This window comes from Rana temporaria, chromosome 8 (genome assembly GCF_905171775.1).
Source record: "Rana temporaria chromosome 8, aRanTem1.1, whole genome shotgun sequence".
In the NCBI taxonomy this organism is placed as follows: domain Eukaryota; kingdom Metazoa; phylum Chordata; class Amphibia; order Anura; family Ranidae; genus Rana; species Rana temporaria.
Window position 1 is genome coordinate 88,987,310 of NC_053496.1, and position 24,359 is coordinate 89,011,668.

Genomic DNA, 24,359 nt, shown 5'->3' on the forward strand with positions numbered 1-24,359 from the left:
TCCAGCTGGAATATGTTAGTTACAATGGAATTAAATAGAGATATGGTTCATAAACGTAGTTTTATTTTAATGAACACGTATAGTTTACTGAAGATAAACTATTTTGAGGGCTGCCTGCAATAATGCACACTTCTAATAAGATGGCTCCTGATATGAGTACAGGAAGTACATCCCCCACAATGTGCCCTCCCAAGAGGCGTCACTTCCTCCCGCCCTTTCCCGCTCTCCAGGCTAAACGGTGGTGACGCAATCACGCAGCACGTCCCGTTCCACGAGTGGTGTGTATGAAAGGAGTGTCCAGCCATCGCCACTCTCTCACACCGCGCGCCCGTTCTCCCTTCAAACATCAGGTAAGCGATCGTCTCCTATAGCCAGGCTTCTCTGGCCGTATGTCTGCTTCCCCCGGTGTGTACCGGCTGGTGGCTCGGGACATCTGTCTATAGATCCTGCCCGACATAGGTGGTTAGGACTCGGGCCTACTTCGCGCCGCGGTTAGTTCCTGACTGAGGTGAGTGTGGGAAGTTGCCTCGCTGCTCGGAGCGGACAGGCTTCGGCCGCCATCTTGTGGTTGTGCACAATAGCAGGTGGAGGCGGCGCGGCCTAGAAGGCCGCTGGTTTCCGCGACCTCGTGGTGGTGGGGTGTGTGCGTGCGTGCTCGGCGGATGTATGGCGGCATGGGTTTCCTCATCGCCTCCTAATCACAACGCTGGAGGGAGGATCTTCTATTGTGTGCTATGGGAGTCCGTGACGCCGTACAGGAGATCAGAGGAGCTTCTACATGTGTCTGGATCTCCCCCCTCGTGTGAGGAGGACATAGTAATACACAGCGTGTGAGATCATACACCGGATTGTGTGTGTGTGTGTGTGTGTGTGTGTGAGACCCGCAGTGTATACAGCGCGAGAGAGAGGTCCGTAGTGTATACATCGTGTGATCACTGAGGGGTCCGTAATATATACAGCGTGTGTGATCCGTGAGGGGCCCATAGTATACAGCGTGTGAGGGGTCCGTGGTGTGTATATACAGCGTGTGTGATCAGTGAGGGGTCCGTAATATATACAGCGTGTGTGATCCGTGAGGGGCCCATAGTGTATACAGCGTGTGTGATCCGTGAGGGGCCCATAGTGTATACAGCGTGTGTGATCCGTGAGGGGCCCATAGTGTATACAGCGTGTGAGATTTGTGAGGGTCTGTAGTATATACAGCGTGTGTGTGATCAGTCAGGGGTCCATAGTATACAGTGTGTCTGATCAGTGAGGTGTGTGTGTGTGTGTGTGTGTGTGTATATATATGTGTATATATATATATATATATATATATATATATATATATATATATATATATTACTGTGTGTGATCAGTGAGAGGAGGCCCCTGTGTACATAGAATGTTCTCCCCACAATGGGCTCATCTTATCTGGTTTAACCTGAACTCCCACCCGCATGTACTGATTACAGGAGGCACTCCACGCCTCATTCGCCTTATCTGTCTTGCCTTTGTCCTGATCATCCTCTCCAGGCACTGGTGTTTGTCTGCCATTGTTTTTAAACTCACTTTTAAAGTTGTTGTAAACCCTTTACAACCACTTCACCTACAGCTAAGCCTAGACTGAGGCTTACCTGTAGGTGCTCGAAGTATCTCCTAAACCTCCACAGTTTGGGAGATCGTTACAATAATGATGGGCGCCGATGTCTACGGTTCACTTGAGAAATGATGATCTCGTCGTTTCTAAAGGAGGTCACGCGTGACTGGCGCGAATGCGACATTGCCAATCCCTGCACGCGGTGGCTGCATCTAGTTTTATTTTTTTAACCACTTAAATCTGAGTTTAGCACTTGCTGACTTTTAAAATATGATCACTTACTTACCTGTCCAGGGTGCCCGCAATGCACTCACCCGAAGCCTCTCAGGTGGAGGTGCCGCCATCTTCGATAAGGCAACCAGGAAGTGAAGCCTTTGCGGCCTCAGTTCCGAGTTCCATATTACACAAGCTGCACTGGTCCCTGGTGTCTTGGATGGCGTAGATATTCATGAATACTGCTGGGATCTAAGTGTTCCATTTTAGGGTGGAACTCTGCTTTAACCACTTCCATACCAGGCACTTGCGCACCTTCCCGCCCAAGCCAATTTTCAGCACTGTTTACTGCAATTGCGCAGTCATGCTACACTGCCCTGTTTTTTTTTTTTTTTTGCGTGACTAAAAAGAACACTGTAAATTTTGAAAAATATGTTTTTTTTTCCCTGTTAATTTTTTTGTAAATAAGTTTTCTCTTTAAATTACGGGCACTGATGGGCACTCATGGTTGGCACAGGTGGGCACTGTGGGGTGGCACTGATGCATCCATGTTGCCAGTCAATGCCCATTTGTGGGCACTGATTGGCATCTTTTTTTTTTTTTTTTTTTTTTTTTTTTTACTGCCTAATCGATTATTATTTTCATAATTGATCAGCCATAATGGGGTTAAAAAAAAAAAATGCTTTTTATGGTACAAAAAGAGCAAATCGCTACTGTAAGTAATACTTTCACTGTCCCACAGTAAAAATGAACCCCTTACAGTAACTATTTTTATCCTTTTCGTACAATTTTTTTTTTTTTAACCCCATTATGTTAACATCTCAGGCCTGGGCCACACCTGTTGGTTTTTTTTTTTGTGCTTTTTGTGGAAACACTACAGTACCTTTACATGTTTTCCTATGGGACACATTCACATCCATGATTTTTTTCAGCCGCTGCGTATTTCGAAAGGGCAAGGGCTTTTTTTAATGCAAAACGGTGCTATTTTGGTTTTATTTATTTAATGGAGAAGCTGCAGAAAAGCATGTAATGTGTTCTTGCTGCAATTTGTTTTATAATCTGCCCAACAACAAATTGGCCAAAAACATTTTTTTTAAGCTTATTAACCGATTAATTGAAACGGTCCAACTAATCGATTATGAAAATCGTTAGTTGCAGCCCTACTTACACAATATTAAAATACGAATATATTTGGGTACAGTTCGTACCACATGCAGTCCAGTGCATCTTTCTTCATCAAAAACATATGGAAAGTTGGTTATATGGTTTTCAATGGATTAGTTCACACCAGTGCTTGCAGTTCCAATGCGTTCCAGAAAAAATGTAGAACATGCTGCATTTTTCTTGGACTGTGCTGGAACGATGTAAAACGCAATCAAAAACTCACTAACATGTCCTGAAATGCACTGCAGAAAAGCATCTGGCATGCCCCTGGACTGCATTTCTATGGTGTGAACTGGCCCTTAAGGTTAAAGGAGGGGAGAAAATGCACCAAACACATCTGAACTGTAGTGTAAACTGATCCTAAACAGTTTTCTAAATACACACATTATTTATTTTTTCCCTCCAGAAAACATGGCCGAAGAATGCATTGTAAGAGTCCGTGGTTTGCCATGGTCCTGCACCCGGGAAGAAGTACTGGAATTTTTTTCAGGTTAGTAAAAACAGTTTACTGGTAATTTCCTCTTAAACTTGCAGCCTGATTCCATCCTTTAACCACTTCAGCCCTGGAAGGTTTTACCCCCTTCCTGGCCACAATTTTTTTACAATTTGACTGGCACTGCTTCGCTATAACTGACAATTGTGCGGTCGTTCGACACTGTACCCAAATTAAATTTGCTTTAATGTGACGGACAGATCAGAGACTTGACACTCTTTTTGGGACCATTGTCAATTATACAACGATCGGTGCTATAAAAATGCACTGATTACTGTGTGAATGTCACGGGAAGGGGGGTTAACACTAGGGGGTGATCAAGGGGTTAAATTGGTGTTCCCTCTGCATGGTTCTAACTGTGGGGATGTGAGTGACTAGGAGAGAAGCCATATAGTTTTTCCCTGATTCGCAGGAAGAAACAATATGGCTCCTCTCCTCTGACAGCACAGGGATTGGTGTGCTTACACACCAATCCTCGTGCTGGCGCTTGTGCATGCGATCACCATCTGGTGGCCCAAAACAGGTAGGACGTAACCAACCGTTGGGGATGTTGCCCAGCTGTGCCATTGTGCCGCAGTATATCTGCGTGACATGGTCGGCAACTGGTTAACCTTCCCCCCCCCCCCCCCCCCCTTTTTTTTTTAATGCTGTAGTTTGAACTACAACTCCTGTGGTATACCCTGATGGAGTCACTTGTTGACCACCTTTACTTGGGTGTTGCAGTGTGACTGCCCAGTTATGCTTCCTGTGTTGACTTTTTCATGTAAAGAATAGATTTTGTGGTCTTGAAATTGTCTGCTTAACCACATAAGGGTCAGCTCCTAAATCGGCAGGAGTCACATTTAAATGATGGCGGTTCTGATCACTTCCTTTTTGGATTGTAAAGAACGGAAAAGTCAAAGTGACTGCATGTCCCTATTATGTTTGCAGATCCAGGCATTTACAGCGTACATCAGGACTTCAGTGACAGCGGACCCTCCACTCCTGTTTCCACCTCGCCGTGACGTTCACCTCCTCTCCCTGGCTAGTTATGCACTGCAGTGTGACTGAATACAGACATGCTCCTCGTGAATCGCACCGAGAAGCTCCTCATGCGATTCGGAAAGCCGGCCACACATCTGTGACATGGGCTTCCTCGGCACCCGTTCTCCTGGTCTCCCCCCCCCCCCCTCTCCATCCTGTATGCAGAGAATATAGATGGAGAGCGGGGAAGGAAAGGCAAGAACGAGTGCAGAGGAAGCTTATGTCACAGCTGTGTGTGGCCACCGTCCTTCCGGATCGTATGATGAGCGACTCTCGAGGAGCATGTCTGCATTCAGTCACGCTGAAGTTAACCCCAGCCAGGGAGAAGAGGTGATCGCTGCGGGGGGATAGAGGAGCATGGGGACCTGAGCAGGGGGGGGGGGATAGAGGAGCATGTAGCCAAAAGACTGGATTCCAAGCAAATTTGTCAAGCCCTTCTGTAAAACCAGTCCCTTCAGCCACTTCTCCTCCTGCCTCCTTTCTGCCTTATGGCAATTGCATGTCAACAAATCCAATGCTGCGCTCTTAGCTCTGCAATGGAGGATGCCAAAAATTGGTATACTATGGGAGTAAAGCGGCTTTTCCTATCCCCTAGAGCAGGGTTTGACAAATTTGCTTGGAATCTAGGAGCCAGCTAAAAAAGTTAGGAGCCAGAAAACTCACCCCGCCCCGACGAGCTTGCGCACAGAAGCGAACACATATGTGAGCAGCGCCCGCATATGTACATGGTGTTCAAACCACACATGTGAGGTATCGCCGCGATTGGTAGAGAGCAATAATTCTAGACCTTCTCTTTAACTCAAAACATACAACCTGTAGATTTTTTTTAAAACGTTGCCTATGAAGATTTTAAAGTGTAGTAAAAGTTTGTCGGCATTCCGAGCAGATGCAATCTTGAAGCATGACATGTTGGGTATGAATTTACTCGGTGTAACATTATCTTTCATAATAAAAAAAATGGGGATAACTTTACTGTTTTATTTTTTAATTAAAAAAGATGTAATTTTTTCCCAAAAAAGTGCGCTTGTAAGACCGCTGCCCAAATACGGCGTGACAGAAAGTATTGCAACGATCGCCATTTTATTCTCTAGGGTGTTAGGGGGAAAAAAAATATGTCTGGGGGTTCAAATTAGAGGGAAGAAAATGGCAGTGAAAATTGTGAAAAATTACATTAGAATTTCTGTTTAACTTGTAATGCTTAGTTTGTAATGCCAACGGCCACCACCAGATGGCGCCAGCTCACGCTGGGGACTTCACACAAAAAAAAATGTTTTTGCCCACCTTCCAAGTCGCCAGGAGGCTATTTCTAGTCATGGCGGCCTGGCGACTGGGATTTGTCGAGCCCTGCCCTAGAGCTAAATTGACATTGGACCTTTTTGTAGTGTGGGTGCAGCCCCAATGAATATGTATATTTTATATATATATATATATATATATATATATATATATATATATATATATATATATATATATATATATATATATATATATATATATAATTTTTTTTTTTTGGAATTGTGCTTGAACAAGGCATGTAACATGTAAATTGCTTTTCAATGCAGCTGACTGCACTATTGCCGATGGAGCTGGTGGCATTCATTTCACAATGTCCAAGGAAGGCCGTCCGAGTGGAGAAGCCTTTATTGTATTGGAAACCGAAGAAGATCTTAAGAAGTCACTAGAAAAAGACCGGAAATATATGGGTCACAGATATATTGAAGGTAAGGCTCAGTCAACACGTGTATAATTTTCCGCTTTCAAGTGGTCATAAAGGCAGAAGGTTTTTTAACTTTAAAAGGCAAGTATATGCAAAAACTAAAATCCCTGCATCTATCGACACCAACCTCCTCTATTCCTGTAAAGAATAAATGAGTATATATGCCTTTTTGGAAGCTCCGCAGAGGACACGGCCGACAACGGCTGTGAAATGAATGGGAAGTGATGTTGCCCATAGTTACTATGGGAGTTCCGTTGTCGCCCTTCTCCTCTGCACCCACCTCCTAAAGTGAAGCCGTGGTTGGCGGCTCAGTGTGGGATCTGGTCGGAACGGGTCAGATTGGCTTCCAAAAGGGTATGTATACTCATTCCCCCCCCCCCCCTTTTTTTTGTGTCTTTCTTTCTCTCTTTACAGGGATAGAGGTTGGTGTTAGATCCCTGGTCTCTAAAGATGCAGGGATTTTAGTTTTTGCGTGGACTTTCACTTTAATGCACTAACATAAGCCTTCTGTGTGCAGCAACGCCCCCTAAAACTTACCTGGTGTCCCTCTCCAGCGATTTCCATGAGTGTCTCAGCTGTCAAAGATTCTCTTTCCTGATTGGCTGGCAGCAGCAGCTGGAGCCAATGGCGCAGCTGCTGTATCTCAGTCAATCAGGAAAGGGGGGGCAGGGTTGGGGCTCCGTGTCTGAATGGACACAGGATCTGTGACTCAGCTTGGGTGCCCCCATAGCAAACTGCTTGCTTTGGGGGCCACAGAACAGGATGGAGGGACCCCAGAAGAGGGGCTGGGTGGCTGTGCAAATTCACTGCAACAGAGCAGGCAAGTATAACATGTTTATTTTTATAAAGGGGGGAGTGGAGCCTTTACAATCACTTTCAGCTATGCTGTAGAATGAAAATTCTTGTTGCTGCATGTGTTTTGCAAAATAAATTTTGACTTGAGTATCACTTTTTATAGTTTTCAAGTCTAACAACACGGAAATGGAATGGGTCTTAAAACACAGCAGTGCTGGCGACGATGCAGAATCCTCCACAGATGGAACTGTGAGGCTCCGTGGGCTACCCTTCGGCTGCAGCAAAGAGGAGATTGTGCAGTTTTTCTCAGGTACTTGTAGTTTCATAAAATCTGTAATATGTTAGGTCTGGGAATTCAGGAGTAGAACTATAGCCTTAAAGTCGGATCTCTTTGATTAAAAATAATTCTTTAACTTCAGGCCGTTAACCCTAAAACACAAGTTGCCTCATACATCGGCTATTGATAACATTTACAAATGATTGCAGTTGTTTACAGAACCTGACTGAATGGGATATTTGAGATTTAACATTTGCTAAGCCACAATGGAGCATGAATAAATAAATTCTAAACTTGCAGCTAAATGTAGTTGGCTTCAGTTTAATTTGCTATAATGCCAGTAGTGTTTAGCTTGTCATGTCTCAAATGCCTCACTTCTGATTTTTGTCTTTTTTATTTATTTTTTTATTTTCATGTAGTATTTTTATTTTTGTAAATGTTTTTTTATAGCTGTTTTCTACATATGCCACTTGTATTTTTTGGTTTTGAGCTTTTGATATCGTAGACTATAGATTCATAAATGTTGTATACTGTTAAAGTTCTTGTTAATGTAGATAACATTGTGGGGTGGTGGGATAAATCCATAGTTGTAATGTGAAATGATGTTAGGCTTTTGGGATTTTTATTTAAAGTTGTTAGTATTGTTAAGATGGGTTTGCCTTTAACACTGTTCCCCTTGACGGGGTTATTTGTCCTTGGGTTAAAGGGTTGAGAATCGTGCCAAATGGGATTACATTGACGGTGGACTACCAGGGGAGAAGCACAGGGGAGGCCTTCGTACAGTTTGCTTCAAAGGAGATAGCAGAAAAAGCTCTGGGGAAACACAAGGAAAGAATAGGGCACAGGTGGGGATGGACAGAACGGGGACGGCTTTCTGTTCTTTGTTTTGATTTTTGTTTTTTGTTTGTTTGTTTTATTGGGGACTTTATGGTGGTGGGAGGGGGTTCTAATCTGATTTGAAAAAAAATACATTTATTATTTTTTGTTCAGTCAATATAACAATGCAAATTGGTATCTCTTCTCTTCAAATGCTTTCTTTTAAGAATCAGCTTCACATTTTCTGAACTTCTAAATCTTGATTGTAGAAATGCTTTTGTCTCTTGTATAGTCTGTGAAGCCACTATTTTTATTCATATCTTTTATTTTACAAGCATACTAACTTTTCTTTTAAATGGTTGCATAGATACATTGAAATATTTAAAAGTAGCAGAAGTGAAATCCGATCATCCTATGATCCACCTCGAAGAATGATGGGGGGACAGCGTCCAGGACCTTATGATCGACCAATGGGTGGAGGTGGTGGTGGTGCCGGCGGTGGACGAGGAGGTGCCTATTACGGAGCTGGCCGTGGCAACATGTATGATCGTATGCGAGGAGGAGGAGGAGGAGGTGGTGGTGGAGGTTATGGAGGTGGTAAGTAAAGTTTTTCTATATCACCAGGTGTGTGTGGGGTTGTTTTGGGGCTTTGTTTAAATTTTTTTTTTTTCACCCAGTTGAGTTTTGTAACATGCTTTTTGTTTTTAATTGGGGTTTCTTTGGCTTCCCCCCTTTTAATTATGCAAGACCTAATTTAAAAAGGGGTATCCCTAGGCACCACTGGCATTTTTACTTTGTAAAAAGCCGCTCCAGGTGGGAACCCAGATGAATATCCTCCGTTGCAGACAACTCGGGTGCAGGCAATGCACTTGGCAAAGCAGGAACAAAGATGGTCTCTGGACAGCCGCACTCTGAAAAAATTGTAGCCTTTTATTAAAAGAACAGCACTACAAGTCGGCAAAATAAAACCCGACTGCCGACACGTTTCGCACAGAAACTAGTGCTTGGTCATAGACTGAGCAAGCACTAGGTTCTGTGCGAAACGCGTCGGTAGTCAGGTTTTTTATTTTGATGTGACTTGTAGTGCTGTCCTTTTAATAAAAGGCTACAATTTGTTCAGTGTGGGGTTGTCCAGAGACAATCTTTGTTCCAGCATTTTTACTTTTCTCTAGTTGCCATAACATTTTCAAAATTTTGCATGCAAGTCTCCTATAAACTAAACATGCTATCATTGTGATCTTTGTTTCTAGGCTATGGTGGATTCGATGAGTACAGTGGTTATAACAACTATGGCTTTGGAGATGGCTTTGATGATCGACTTAGAGAAAATAGAGGTTTGTCTCCTGTAACTGTTGTCCTCAGAGTAAGATATATCAGAGCATAGCTACGGTATTTGTCTAAGGCATCTTAAAAAATTAGAGTGCATCCTAAATCCTTGCGGGTACATAAAATGTCATAAATGGGTGCGTAGTCACTTGGATGCAGTGTGCTTACATATGTTGCACTACTCCATAGAGCACTAAAACTTTTAGCACATTTTGTTTATCGCTACCTCCAGTGCTCTATGGAAATGTCTGTGACCCACTACCTATGGGCTTCTCCAGGCTTTAAGCTAATATTTAACTTTGTAAATTAGCTGGTTTGGATTTGCATTAAACTCTTAGTGATTAAACTGTCTTGGTATGCAATTTATAGGACCTTGTTAATGCACAGCACCTATGACCTGTACACTTGTATACATTTTAAATGGGAACCATTTTTTATTTTTTTCCTAGGTATGACTCAAGGTTACCCTGGAGCAGCTGATGGTGGCACTGGTTTTCACAGTGGGCATTTTGTCCATATGCGGGGCTTACCTTTCCGTGCATCAGAAAGCGATATAGCCGGTGTAAGTGTTTAAATTTTGTTGAGGGTTAGTCATGCAAGACTATTATGCATATAGTTTGATAAATGGTGGGTAATTTGCATAGTCACCCAGTCTGGCTGAGGGCAGAATGTCCCCTGTAAAAGACTTTGCACTTACCTGGTCTAGCCCAGATTCATATTTTCTTCCTGCTGCAAAGCTATGTTCACTCTAAAGCTGTATTGGGTGTTTTGATGCCTTTGTCTTCAGGTGTACGTTATTGATTTTACCCACAGACCACTATGTTGTCACAGGACACAGCTTGGTGGGAGATGCAAACTTCTCACACTGGAACTTTAAGTTAATCCATTCGTATGAGAGCAACCTCATGAAAACGTTTTTCAGATCTGAGACACAAATTTAATATATCAAATGAGACGTTCAATAAATATCTGCAGATTAGGCATGCCATCCAAGCACGGTCCAGATCACAAACGATTGAATGTATTCAGATTCCCGCTCTTCTAAAAATTCAGACTAATACATCTAAAGGCCTAATCTCAGATGTACAGTAAATTGGGGGCCAGAGCAATAAATAAAATAGGAATCTCTAAGAGTCGAAGGATGGGAAAGAGATCTGGGGACAGTAACTTTGGAACAAGATCTTAGAAAGAGGAGCACTGGTTTCAATTGCTCCTACACAGAGATTCTCACCTGTTCCTACTACAGTCTATAATACTCCCCAAGAAAAAAAAATGTTTAAACTTGGGTGGAGACAGAGTGATGAATGCCCTAGATCAGTGGTTCTCAACCATCTAGTGCCGTGACCCCTTAATAAAATTGCCCAAGTTATGGGGACCCCAACAGTAAAAAAAATTGTAGCGTGGGTTGTCGGCACCCAAGGCAAGACAAGTAATTTGCACCCCTAACCCATAGACATTTAGCGCTCCCTTCCACTCATACAGTATTAAATCCCCTTATGGTACATTTTAGGATGTACCACTCTTTCTTTGTTATTTTATCTCTCTCTCTATCCTAATTTTTTATTTATTTTTTTGCCGTCTTTCTTTCTCTTCTTTCTCTCCCCTTTTCTTTGTTCCTCCCCCCTCTTTTCCTTCCATGTATTCTCTATTTTTACTCCTACTCCTTGGTGGGGAGTTGGGATGATTGGTAGTGCTGGGGAGAGTTCTGATCAGCCAACTTAGGTGCTCTTGATTAAGGTCATCTGCTGATCTGAGAACTGTTGTAGGGACTTTTAATGGCAACTATAAGTGTTACTCACTGTGTCTTGTAGCAGTGACACCTATGCCGAAATCAGGAGATGAGGTCTCCAGCCCCTCCCACTTCACATTCCTCACCAGTCAGCTGACCTCTAATCTCTGCCCCCCCAACCATGCTGTGAACAGAATGGGCGGCTGCGAAGAGACTGAGTGGGCGGTTGCGGCCTCCAGGAACAGCCCTGCTGGGTGGCCGTGAAAAGGTTGAGAGCAGCGCGGGCTTCAGGAACAGCCCAGGATTCGGTGACCCCTGGCAAATCGTCATTTGACCCCCAGGTTGAGAACCACTGCCCTAGATGCAAATGCGACAGGCGACTTTATACGTATGGTCTGGAAATGTCCCAAGCTATTTAGATATTGGGTGGAGATATCAGATGGGGTTAATAAAATCCTTAGGACCTCATTGTAGCCAGTGGCCATAACCCGTCTCCTAGGGAGTATGGAGGATCATAGAGTCCCACCAGGTACCTTGGAAGGGGTGTTAAGGTGCCTATTCCAAGCACGAAAGTTAATTGCACAGAAATGGCAGACACCCCCCCATCGGTGGAAAATTGGGTGGAGACTATTAATGTAATGATCTGGAGCGAGAGAGTGGCCTTTATTAGACAAGGCAACTATAAAGTTTGAGAGAATTTGGGGGCAATGAGATTCCCTCTTTAAGGGGTTAATACTTCTCTTGCCTTAGGTCTCCTCACAGGAACGCCTCGCCATAGCCAGCACAATCTACTAACCAGCGTTTGGGGGGGCCCCCCTTTTTCTTTTCCTCAGGGTTTTTATCTTTTTTTTTGTCCAACCTTCTTCTTCTCTCCTGACCCTAACTGGAGCATGTACACTTTCACAAGATATGTATACCCATTTCTCCTTGGGTAAATAAAGCCGGATCACGCCAGGAAATGATTACATTGAGTGGGAGGGGGGTGGTTTAGCTTGGGATTGGTCTAGGGCAGGCATGTCCAAAGTCCGGCCCGGGGGCCAATTGCGGCCCCCCTGTTGATTTAATATGGCCCCCCCTGGGGATTTGGATATATATATTGTTTGTGGCCCCCAGGGCCACAAAAGATATATACTGTATTTATTGACGCTGCCTTGGAGGGGGCAGGACAAGCACCATCAGATTAGATGAAGAGAGTCTCCTGGGATGCTATTGGACGACTGTTCTGTCTAGCATAGGAGGCAGGACTTTGTATTAAGGAGGCCACAGGGAGATTCTCCTGTTTGTAATCGGTCAGCTCTCGTCCCGCCCCCTCCCTCTGCCCTCCAAGGCTGCAGATGGGCATCGTTCAGGCTGCACTAATGGCACATGTCAGGCTGCATTCATGGCACATGTGAGGCTGCATTGGTTGCAATGGTAAGGTTGCATTCATGGCACATGTGAGGCTGCATTTATGGCACATGTGAGGCTGCATTGGTTGCAATGGTGAGGTTGCAATGGTAGGGCTGCATTCATGGCAATGGTGAGGCTGCATTCATGGCAATGGTAAGCCTGTGCGTGGTATATGCCGATAAATACGCTATATCCAAATAACACGCCCAAGCTCATCCTTAGTCCTAAGCAGCACTCTGGGATTCGTTGGGGCCACAAAAAAAATATATACAGTATATCCAAATAACACGCCCAAGCTCATCTCTTCACCACACACAGCCACAAAGGCAAGAGAATTATTGTTGGGCAGTGTATTAGTGCTCAGACAAACACTCTTAGACCGAATTTTAATGGTTCAAAGAATGTCAGGTAAAATAGTCGGCCCTCACGCATGTTCACGTAATCAAATCTGGCCCTCTTTGAAAAAAGTTTGGACACCCCTGGTCTAGGGTAAATTAATGAAGGCACTGTTGCAATATATTGTATGCAATTGAATATTTGATATTCATTTTTGTTTTATTTTTTGTATAACGCATGTTTTGATATTTGCTGGGGAAAAAAATATAAAAAGTTGTAAAGAGATTTGTGAGGGTGGGTTTAGCTCTGCAGCATAAGATTCTATGACCAGCTTGCTGGGCTGGCCAAGTAAAAAGTACCTTGCTTCACAAACGTTTTGGCTGACCCCTCTCCCTGACGGGGTGTTTTATGAAATTGCCACATTTCACTGAAATATGAAAGGCTGGTGCATCTAAAACAAAGATTTACAAAGGGTTTTTTTTTTTTTTTTTTTTTTTTTCTCTCCTACTTTTAGTTCTTTTCCCCACTTACGCCCATCAGAGTACATATTGATATTGGGGCAGATGGAAGAGCCACTGGAGAAGCAGATGTGGAATTTGCAACACATGAAGATGCAGTAGCAGCCATGTCCAAAGATAAAAACAACATGCGTATGTAAACTTATTTTATGCTATTCAGATTGTTGCCTGTTCAGATTAGCATTCTTTTTAATTTGACATCCATGTGTAAACTTTATTCTGCTTTTGTTGACCTGAATTTATTTTTTATTTTTTCCAGAGCATCGGTACATTGAGTTATTTTTGAACTCCACTGCTGGTGGTGGCGCCGGAATGGGAAGTGGCATGGGCACCGGAATGGGAAGTGGCATGGGCACCGGAATGGGAAGTGGCATGGGCACCGGAATGGGAAGTGGAATGGGATGTTATGGCAGAGAAGCTTTAGGTATGTAGTATTACGGTACTTAAGTTTGAAATTATATTATACATGTGAATAGAAGGAGAAATGTTTGTCCCCACTTCTAATTTTGGTGTCATGTGATCCAGATGGTACGGGCTATGGTGCCGTTGGCAGAATGGGAATGACGGGAAACTACAGTGGATGTTATCCAAATCCAGATGGTCTAGGTGGTTATGGTAAGTAAAGATCTTAGTAATGTTTTTTTTGCTCTTTAGACATAGGTTTACTTAGTCTTATCACAAACATGGAACATTCAACTCAAGCTTCTGTGAAAAGTGCATAGGAAGAGGTTGCCTTTTAAGGAAAATGTAGTGCTTCTACAAATACAGCCTTTACGTACGTGCTTGGCTTGAGTTTTTCAAGATTATAATATGGGGGGCACTTTTCCCAATGGGCAATGTGGGAAACTGGGAATGTTTGGGAGGGATGAACTTGATTCTTTGCATTAATTTTGGACCTGGGGATGTCCATAAGTATGTAAACGGATGGCTAAGCTACCTGGACTGTAAAATAACAGCCAGATTGTGTCATTTGCCGCAGCTGCATTTTTTAACTCTGGGAATAGTTTGACGTGGCACTGCTTTTCAATCTCGCCCACAGTGCCCAATGAGGTGTGCTGCAACTGTGCAATGCACAAAATTGTGGAGCTGTCATGCGGCATTATGGGGGTAACTCGACACCACCTGTTACATGCGCTGTGGTTGGAAGAGTCTGAGATTGATGCAGCAGAGATTTCTGCAGATCCTGACCTGGGGTTTAGTGTGTAGGTTTTTAACAGAGGAAGAAATTGTTTGGGTAGCACAGCGTTGGGATGTCTCCTAGGTAACTTTCTACCGCCAGAACCAAGCCCCCCTGTTGTACTGCTCTACTCCTCAGTCTCCCTCCCAGTTCTTGCCACATTCTGCCCAGATAGGCATTGAGGGCCAAGTGGCAGCCAAAAGACTGGATTTCCACCCTGTGGCTGCAAATTTGCCCAGGTCTGATTTAAAGGACCATGAACCTTTCGAGCACACTTCCCAAAAAAAGAGGGGTTGTAAAGGGTGTGTGTGTGTGTATAATATATCTATCCCCCTACATAGCTTCCTTTACCTTAATGCAGTCCTCCTTCACTTACCTTATCCTTCGATTTTTGCTTTTAAATGTCCTCATTTCTTCTGAGAAATCCTCACTTCCTGTTCTTCTGTCTGTAACTACACACAGTAATGCAAGGCTTTCTTCCTGGTGTGGAGAAAGCCTCTTGAGGGGGCGAGCAGAAGTGTCAGGACACCCACTAACGCACAGCTCTTTTCTCTATCTGCAAAGTAGAGTGTCCCGACACTCCTGCTCGCTTCCTCCCCCTTAAGAGGCTTTCTCCACACCAGGGAGAAAGCCTTGCATTACTGTGTGCAGTTAGACAGAAGAACAGGAAGTGAGGATTTCTCAGAATAAATAACGACATTTAAAGGCAAAATCGAAGGATGAGGTAAGTGAAGGAGGACTGCACAAAGGTAAAAAAAAAAGCAATTTAGGGGGATTTTTTTTTTTTTCTCCTTTACAACCCCTTTTTTAAGTTCATTACCTGTGTACAATATCATTTTGTGAAGAACGCATTAGTTCCATTAAACAGCCAGTGCTAAATATTGAAACTATTTTATAAGGGTTCGGGTTCATTCTTTCCTCCCTCTGCTCCTTTAAAGCAATGTTTTCCAAGTCCTCTTCCAGGATGGCTCACAGAGGCTCCTCCCACCTAACACGGGAAACCTATGAATTTTAGTTTTATCTGGCTTCTATGCTAGGTGGCAGGGGCCTCCTGGCTACGGCATTGCCAGAACATGGGCAGTTAACCTGCGGTGGCTTGTAGCATTGGCTTAATGCAATCGAAAATATCCTGCAAACATGACCTGTTGAGTGTGCTTGAGGTCTGAAGTTGAGAAACATTGCTTTTAAGTACTACAGTAGAAGAAAAAACTGCCTCTGTCCACTTCCTAACTGGGAGTGAAGTTCCTTCCCTGCTTAATGTGTCAGACCTGTGCAAATGTCAGTTGACTTCCCTGGATTCCAGTGGTTCTAAATGCACAGACTTTGCTTAATAAGAGCCTGGTTTGCATCTAATTGTGTTGCAAATTTTCTTGAAAAATGTCCCCTGTCTCCCATAGATTTTATTCCTCTAAATTGTAGCATACCTGTATAAATGTCCTCCCCTTTTTGCCATCTGTCATGTGACACTGATGCTACTACTCTGCACTGGTGTCCTTTAAAATTGCCACTGCTCCCCTGCATGAATTTTCTTCTAATTAACCGCTTAAGGACTGTCCCATAAATTTACTGCTACAGGGTGGCTCTTCTGTGCAGAATATACATGATTCTGCACTTCCGCCTAGGGGTGTGTGCTGCCGCCAGCCCTCTTCTACTGTGATTACTTACAGCAGAAGCTGATCTGTGGGTGCCACGCTCTGGATGTCTGCCACCGATCCTCTGGCAGAGACACCGAATGGAGGTAGGAGTAATGGATTGTGTCCCTGCAGGGAATAAAATCAATTGCTTCACTTCCTTTAGAAAAAGCAGCACATGTCACAAACACTGGCTAGGCACAGTAAACTCTTTGCTTGCCCTAGATGTTTAACCCCTTCCCAGCCAGTGTCTGCATATCTTTAGCACTGATCACTGGTTCCCATGAAGGGTCCGACTATCCACCATTATATCTGTCCCGCTATAAGTCACTGATCGCCGCCATTGCTAGTCTAGAAAAAATTCCAGAAGATTTACCATAGTTTGTAGATGCTATATACCTTTTGCGCAATATGTGTGGGTTTTTTTTTTCTACCAAAAACATGTAGCAGAATACATATTGGCACCTTTTTTACAGATTAAATCCACATATATATTTTTCGTGCAAACAGAAAATAAATTAATTTTATTTGGATACATGTCGTGCTGTATCTCAAAGTGACCTGGTCATGAAGGGGGGGGGGTAAATCTTCTGATTAAAATAATAATGGAGTAACCTACTACATCTTGGACTGTGGCCACTATAATTTACGGTAACTCCTTTTACCATGCCGTGCATCCTTGGCTCCCTTTCGCACTGAAGGTGTTTTTCAGGCGCTGAAAAACGCCTCCCTGCAGCCCTAGTGTGGAAGCCTGGGTGCTCGATGTTGGGGGGGGGGGGGGGGGAGGAATTTGAGAGATTATCAGACATGAAGTGTGATTTCTAGGTCTTATGGCTTGTGTTGTAAGATTACATTTCTCTTCAGCAGGCTGGTTTGCACTTGTATGTAGATGTTTGTCTTTAGAACCCTTTTTATATTGTCATTAAAACAATATTCTCTTTACAGGGAGGGGAAATTCTGGAAACAGTGGGGGCTACTTTGGGCAGCATGATAGCATGGGAACAGCTGGATGGCGTGGAATGTACTAGAACAGATTTTGTCTAGAGGCGTTCGTGGATGAAAGTTCTTTTTTTAGTTATGTTTTTGTGTTTTAGCTCTTGTACAAAATTTGTACAAGAAAGTTGATCTTAAAACAATTTTAGTGAGCAGAGTACAGTGGACATTGTTACTGTAGGAATCTTCATTTGTTTGAATGCAAACATTTAACTTTGAATAAATTTTTTTTTTTATAATCAAAGATGTGTCTATGCTTTAATATGTTTGTACTGTAAACAATGATTACATCTTTTGTGCATGTATTTAGACATACAGAATACACTCCTGTAATGCTTCAGACAAGTTCTTTCAGCAACAACGAAGGTCTCAGGAAGATGAAACGCCCCCTCCCACCCCCCGCTCATGCCTGAAGGCTGGTCCACAAAGGATATGGGGTGTGATTTTAAAAAATGTGCATATTAAGCTGCCCTATTGTGTTTTTTTTATTTATATAAATTTGTTTTGTTTAGATTTTTTTTTTTTTTTTAAATCCTGTTTAGTTAACTACATGAATATGCAAATCTGCTTATATCCCATCTGGGTTCTTGAGGATTTTTGTTCACTTTTGTAAAAATTTGTGAAGGAAGATTCGCATTAATGGAGTCATGTATTTTTTTTTTTTTTTTTTATTATTAAAGTAAACTTTTTTCCTAATGGATGCCACTATTGCCAAGTTCAATTTTCCTTTTTATTGCGGACCCTTGGGAATTGCTGGGTGAGATTTACTAAAACTGGAGCACTCAATTTGGTGCAGCTGTGCATGGTAGCCAATTCGCTTCTAACTTCAGCTTACTCAAAGGCTAAGTTCACCTTTTGGCAAAATTACATGTTCACCTGTTTTTAGGGTGGAACATGTTCACAATGCTGCAGCCGATGGCTGCACTGCCTGTGACCGCAGTATGGGGAGAAGTTCCCTCTACTAGTTGTCACTTTTTTTTTAAATCGGTGTGGCCATACAGGGTTCCGCCCACACAGCCCTGGCATTCCTTCACACAGCTGTGCATGTATAAACTACAATCTCCTTTGTGGCTGTCGGCTTGTAGTTCTCAACAATCTGAACTACCACTACTTTGTAATTATATCTTCCTGCCCCTATAGAATGAATGGGCACACAATCTGACAGGAAGAATCCAGACAGTTCTGAAGGAGACTGGCATGGCACCAGTATTCTGCTGGTGCAGTGCTTTACATAAAAAAAAATTGCACTTTTTTTTTTTTTTTCTATTTTTTGTGGATGTAAACACTCTCCTATACCCAATCTCCCTACATACGTTTTGGTGGTGACAACCTGGAAGCTGATTGGTTACCATGCACAGCTGCATCAGATTTTGCACACTCTGGTTTTGATAAATCTCCCCCACTGATTTCAGAATAAGTAAGCATAGTATAAAAGTCAGAAGTCTCTATCTACATGCTCGTTTTGAGTCGGCGCCTTTTTAAGGTTCTAAAGATTTGTGTTGCGCATAATGTAGGCAGCTATCCCTTTCAGAAGAGGGTGGAGTTGGGCAACTCTTGCCCCAGTGTTAAAAAAAAAAAAAATTTGTTGGTCTTGGAACCTGGTTTTCAGACTGGTGCTGTTCCTGTATTTTGAAGAACACATGTGACCCTCTGCTCAAAATTATCCAGCTAATGGCCGTTTTGGGTCTCTCGACCTTTATATGCGCTCTATTCTACAGAGGTTAGTGATCAAGTATCTGTATATTTATATATAAAAACAATTTTTTTTTTTTTATTAAAGCCTTGGATTGCGAGCATGATTCGTTCAAGAAACATGCTTGTAATCCAAAGCACTTGTATATCAAAGCGAATTTCTCCATAGGAAATTATGAATTCAGATTTTTTTTTTTCTGCAACAATTTATTCAGAAGTCCTTCAGTTTATAGTCTTGTTGTTTATATATATATATATATATATATATATATATATATATATATAAACAATTATAACAATGTTATAGGTTGTATAACCTTAACATGTCTAGCCACAAATGGAAGCCTCCACAAGGGGATTGGAATCACAATCCAGCAGGAGCAACAGAGGAGAGAGGTAGGTGCCTCTAAGTGTAGCAATATGTTGCACCTTCATTAAATGTAACCATATTGCTACAGTTGGAGGCACTTTTTTTTTTTTTAAATACTTAGTTGTGACTAGACACTACTCTTATATCAAGACCTTGCTTGTAGATCAAGTACATTTATAAAAAAAAGCTTGTCTTTCAAAACGCGCTCACACACATTAATTTCTCTCTCACACACACTTCTCACACATTTCTCAAATATAAGCCGAGGTACCTAATTTTACCACAAAAAAAGGGAAAACTTATTGACTCGCATTAGCCTAGGGTGTCCATGCCTAGACATTTAACATGGGAGTCTATGGAAGGGATGCCCGGCTTTGAAAAATTTGTGCTCCCCAGACAACAAACTTGGCCCATAATGACCTGTTTTGTGGTAAAAAATCTTTTCTTCAGCATCTGCAAAAAATACAAATGCCCAGTAAATTTTTTTTAAATGGAAAAATGGGGGGAACAAAAGGGAAAAAATGTACGTACTTGGAGCTACGGTTTAACCAATGGGTCACTCAGATAATTGTCCTGGTAGCTGAGGTAATGAAACTGCGTGTGGGGTGGCCATACACAAATCATCCCCAGAAAATAGAAGTCTCTCTGGTGTGTTGGATGGCAACAAAAGTTGACATGTTGGTGCTAAAGCAGTCTGTGAAGAAAAATAAATGAACATTTCTCTATTATAGCGTGCTAAAAATAGTTAAAGGCCCATATTCTTTGGAAATGTGAGACAGTTGAAAAAGGTGTGAAGAGCAAGAGATCAGCTAAAAGTATAGCTATGAACCATATACCAAAGTAAGACTATGGTGTGAAGTGGTTTTATATATCTACAAAGGGCTAAATAACATCTGAAAGGGAAATGGTGTGGCAGAATTAAAGTGGGGGTTGGTGCTGCGCTATTCCTTATCAGAGTAGCGATACCCCCTCAGAAGCCGCTGGTTGTTGGGATCGGCATATTTAGTTACCTCTGTGTCATCTAGGGGTGTAGTTGATGAGTAGAGTAGTGAGCAAATGTCCAATCAATGAATAAAGGTTTTCAAATGCTCTATTTCCAGGGCCAACATCAACATGAGGTATAGCAAAAAGGTTGATGAAGCAAAAGAGAGCTTTGCAGTTTCAGGCCTGGATAAGAACCGAGCAATCCTGCTCTCAACAGCTCAGTAGTAGTAGTTAGTTTGTCGCCACTCTAGCCAGAGTGGGTGGAGTGCCCCCGCACAGACTCCTGCCACAAGCCTGGCAGCCGAAGTGTCACTTAAGGTTGCTGGGAGGAACAGGCTTCTGCCACAGGCCTAGTACTTAAAATGAACCGAACGGATTGAGCGAATCCTCCCAGTAGATTAAATAAGGGTCACTGGGTGACAGTTGAAGTGTACCTGTCAATGTCCCGGTCACCAGATCCCAGATGGTTCGTTCAAGCCCTGTTTGACAACCTGCCTCCGGGTTCTCCTCAAGCCGACCTCCCATCGAACGGCATCTAGCCTGGGATCTCCTCAGTAGAGCTGGGAACCCAGTAAGTCACTGGGGCGCCTTTCATCATCATGGAGCTTCGCGTAGCGTGTGACCCCGGCCTGGTAGGCCATCGCCGGGGTCCGTTGGATGCGCACACCCTGAAGGTGGGTGCAGCACCTGGAACCTGCGAAGAACCACACAAAATGGCGTCTGCCACAGATATACTCTCCCCCAGCATGCCCCGCCAGAACCCCTCTAGCGCCACCTGTCGCCCAGGGGTGGAATCTGCACAGCTGGAGCGCAGACTGACCTACAGAACAGTTCTGAAATGACAGCAGCCCAGAATTTAGCAAATTATGAATGGGAGCAAAATAACTCCCATTCCCCACTAACTTTAGCGTAGTGCCCATACTGAAAATAAGGGGGCGCTACATCCATAACGTGCCACTAGAGCTAGTATATCAATGTAGTGCAGAGCGTAGCTAATAGAGAAGTGCAAACATTGATACTGATCTGATAAATATTAGAAACGAAAAAAAAAACAATGTAATAATAAAGTGCATACGTAAATGTACAATGGGTACAAATGGTGCAATCTTTAAAATAAGGTGCAAAAGAACACAAAACTTGCAAAAAATAAATGTATGTGCAAAATAACACTACATATGCTTTCTGTGCACAGTGCAAAATATTCGTGCAAACACGTGACAAAAATTGGACCACTAATTTTATGTAGTCCAATCAAGTGCAAATGCAATAAAATTGTGACCAAACAGTGGAATGAACATTCTTTACTCTGTGCAGTAAAATGTTCCAATGTGCAGGTGTACAAAAAGTGCTGGAGAGATGTCAATCTCTTCTTTGTGCAGAGATGCACTCTAGTGGAAGTGGACTCTTACCTTGCGGTAATGAGGCAACCGCATATAATGTAAGCCTGGGGTAACCGTTCGTCCCTTAAAATCCAGTATTAAGTCTCTGTCCCTCAGCAGCAAGATTGTAAAAGAAAGGGGAATTCAGATAGTATAGTACGTTTTAAAAATAGTGGGTACTTTTGTTCATAAAACAAGGTACTCGCTAACATAAACAAGTAAAATTCTTATCTCCTACGAGCAGCGAGCTCATCAGCTGTCATTAATAAGAGTGCCTTTCCGTCCCAACGCGTAACGTCACCGCACATGTGACTTCATCAGGGATGGTACAGTAATGTCTTTAAATAGCCGTTTTCTTGAAGTTCAATGTGAAAACTCCATAGCGGCCATTTTCCCAGAGACAATGTTTGCTGCAGCGCACGGCCATTTTCTTGGTGGTCTGAATACTATGTATAGCGCAGCCGTATACTACAAACAGATCTTTCCAGCTTCGCAAACAGCTCCATAGAGGGCATATATATTAATTTAGGGTAATGTAACAAGTACCTGGGACACTGCCACCATTAAAATATGAATGTAAAGGGGCAGACTACGGCCGCGATGTAACTGTATCATACAGGCTTAGCCGGTGAATGCATAAAGCAGGGATTTGCAATTAGCAGGCCTCCAACTATTGCAGAACTACAAGTCCCATGAGGCAAAGCAAGACTCTGACAGCCACAAGGACGACACCCAGAGGCATGATGGGACTTGTAGTTTTGCAACAGCTGGAGGTCCATTAATTGCATACCCCTGGCATAAAGGATAAAAGAAAACAAGGGGAAATTTAATATATCCATATAGAGTCAGGATTGGATGGACACCCGCATTGACTTGAGAATACATATATAAAACAACTTAAAGGGTCACTAAAGGAATTTTTTTTTTTTTTAGCTGAAATTACTGTTTACAGGGTATAGAGACATAATAGTTAACTGATTCCTTTTAAAAATGATTAAAAATAGATAAAAATCAATCCATATAATGTACCTGCAGTTTAGTTTCATTTTTGCTGTTGTTTCCTGGTTCTCTGATGTACAGAGCCAGAGAGCCAATAGAGGGCAGTGATGGTTTGTAAAACTAAACTGGATTGGTGCTGAGGGGTTTTAGACACACAGTGATCACACCTCCTTGATTAGTGACCACAGAGAGAAATCTCCCAGTACTGTGGTGATCAGGAAACAGACAACCAGGAAGTGTCCAGAACAGAAAGGAATTACAGCAACATCAAAGCAAAAACGAACAATGAGGACATGAAACCAGGACTGCAGTAAGGTAAAGGAAGCTATTTAGCTAAAAAAAAAAAATTCCTTTAGTGACCCTTTAAGATTATCTCTAAAATATCTGGTAAGAGAAGAACATCTTGTAGATGAAAGGCTGCATAAATGATATTTATGAAATATAAAATGGAATATAAATATGTATAAAAGACCTAACAAGGAAGAGGAGAGGGAGTATGGGGGGAGGGTGATATCCTTACATGGGAGATGTAAAAACGCATAATGGCAAATAGTAGCACACTGAGAAAAATTATATAAAACATTATTAAAAAGGGCAGTGCAATGCAACTGAGGGTAAACTAAAAATCGCTAGAAGCAGTTGAGGGCAAATTAGATATTCAGGCCTCTGGGCGCAAAAGTATCTGGTGTGAATATCCATTTGAGTTCTAACTGGCTTAGATTCCTCACCCTATGTCCCTCCCGCCAGTGTTTAGTATAGGGTTCTATCCCCCAGAATTTCAAGTCCGTGGGGTCTTTATTGTGGCACATGAGGAAATGTTTAGACGTACTATGCTTAGAAATGTTTGAACGTGCTCTTTAATGTGCACATTTAAAGCGGGGGTTCAACCAAAAAAAAATGTTTTTAACATTACATTCACCCGAGTTGTCAGAATGACAATCGGCTGTTTTTTTTTTTTTTTATCCCCGTACATACCGTATTTTCACCGCCGCTTCCGGGTATGTCTTCTGCGGGACTGGGCGTTCCTAATTGATTGACAGGCCTCTGACCGTCGCATATTGCGCGTCACGAGTTGCCGAAAGAAGCCGAACGTCGGTGCTCAGGCGCCGTATAGAGCCGACTCGCAGTCCGGCTTCTTTCGGCAACTCGTGACGCACTGTATGCGACGGTCGGAAGCCTGTCAATCAATTAGGAACGCCCAGTCCCGCAGAAGACATACCCGGAAGCGGCGGTGAAAATACGGTATGTACGGGGATAAAATAAAAAAAAAAAACAGCCGATTGTCATTCTGACAACTCGGCTGAATGTAATGTTAACATTTTTTTTTTGGGTGAACCCCCGCTTTAAGGGTCTTTTAGTGCGCCCAATGTATTGCAGACTGCAACTACATTCCAGAGCATATACGGCTCCTTCGGTGTTGCAGCAAGTCTTTAACTTTATAGATCAGGGGTGTCCAAACTTTTTTCAAAGAGGGCCAGATTTGATGAAGTGAACATGCGTGAGGGCCTACCATTTTGCCTGACATTCTTTGAACCATTAAAATTTGGTCTAAATGTGTTTTTTCGAGCACAAATGTACTGCCCAACAAGAAGTCTCTTGCCTTTGTCGCAATCGTTCCCAACACACAGACGAATGCTCCCAGAGAGCCCTCCCTTACATCAGGGTCCCCAGAGAGCCTCCCCCTTACATCAGGGTCCCCAGAGAGCCCCCCATACATCAGGATCCCCAGAGAGCCCCCCCTTATCAGGGTCCCCAGAGT

At 42.9% G+C, this 24,359-nt stretch overlaps 1 protein-coding gene across 2 annotated transcripts; it reads left to right on the top strand.

Moving 5' to 3' along the window:
• The first annotated feature begins 219 nt into the window (after positions 1-219).
• HNRNPH3 (heterogeneous nuclear ribonucleoprotein H3) lies at positions 220-17,812 on the top strand. Of its 2 annotated transcripts, none has more exons than XM_040362181.1 (12): positions 220-350; positions 3,363-3,446; positions 6,035-6,193; positions 7,148-7,294; positions 7,968-8,106; positions 8,445-8,674; positions 9,328-9,411; positions 9,853-9,965; positions 13,372-13,507; positions 13,635-13,799; positions 13,901-13,990; positions 17,487-17,812. In XM_040362181.1, the coding sequence occupies exons 2-12, from the start codon at positions 3,368-3,370 to the stop codon at positions 17,507-17,509; spliced, it is 1,365 nt and encodes a 454-aa protein (XP_040218115.1). In that variant the 5' UTR covers positions 220-350; positions 3,363-3,367; the 3' UTR covers positions 17,510-17,812. The 2 variants fall into 2 exon arrangements, with proteins under 2 accessions (XP_040218115.1, XP_040218114.1); XM_040362180.1 differs by lacking the exon at positions 17,487-17,812 and adding an exon at positions 17,129-17,420 and having other exon boundaries at positions 221-350.
• The last annotated feature ends 6,547 nt before the right edge of the window (positions 17,813-24,359 follow it).

Bases quoted from the DNA above. Each gene is read 5' to 3' on its own strand.
- HNRNPH3 (XM_040362180.1), top strand. From the start codon at position 3,368: ATGGCCGAAGAATGCATTGTAAGAGTCCGTGGTTTGCCATGGTCCTGC. The intron at 6,194-7,147 runs GTAAGGCTCAGT...CACTTTTTATAG, and splicing joins GGGTCACAGATATATTGAAG to TTTTCAAGTCTAACAACACG. The intron at 7,295-7,967 runs GTACTTGTAGTT...CTTGGGTTAAAG, and splicing joins GATTGTGCAGTTTTTCTCAG to GGTTGAGAATCGTGCCAAAT.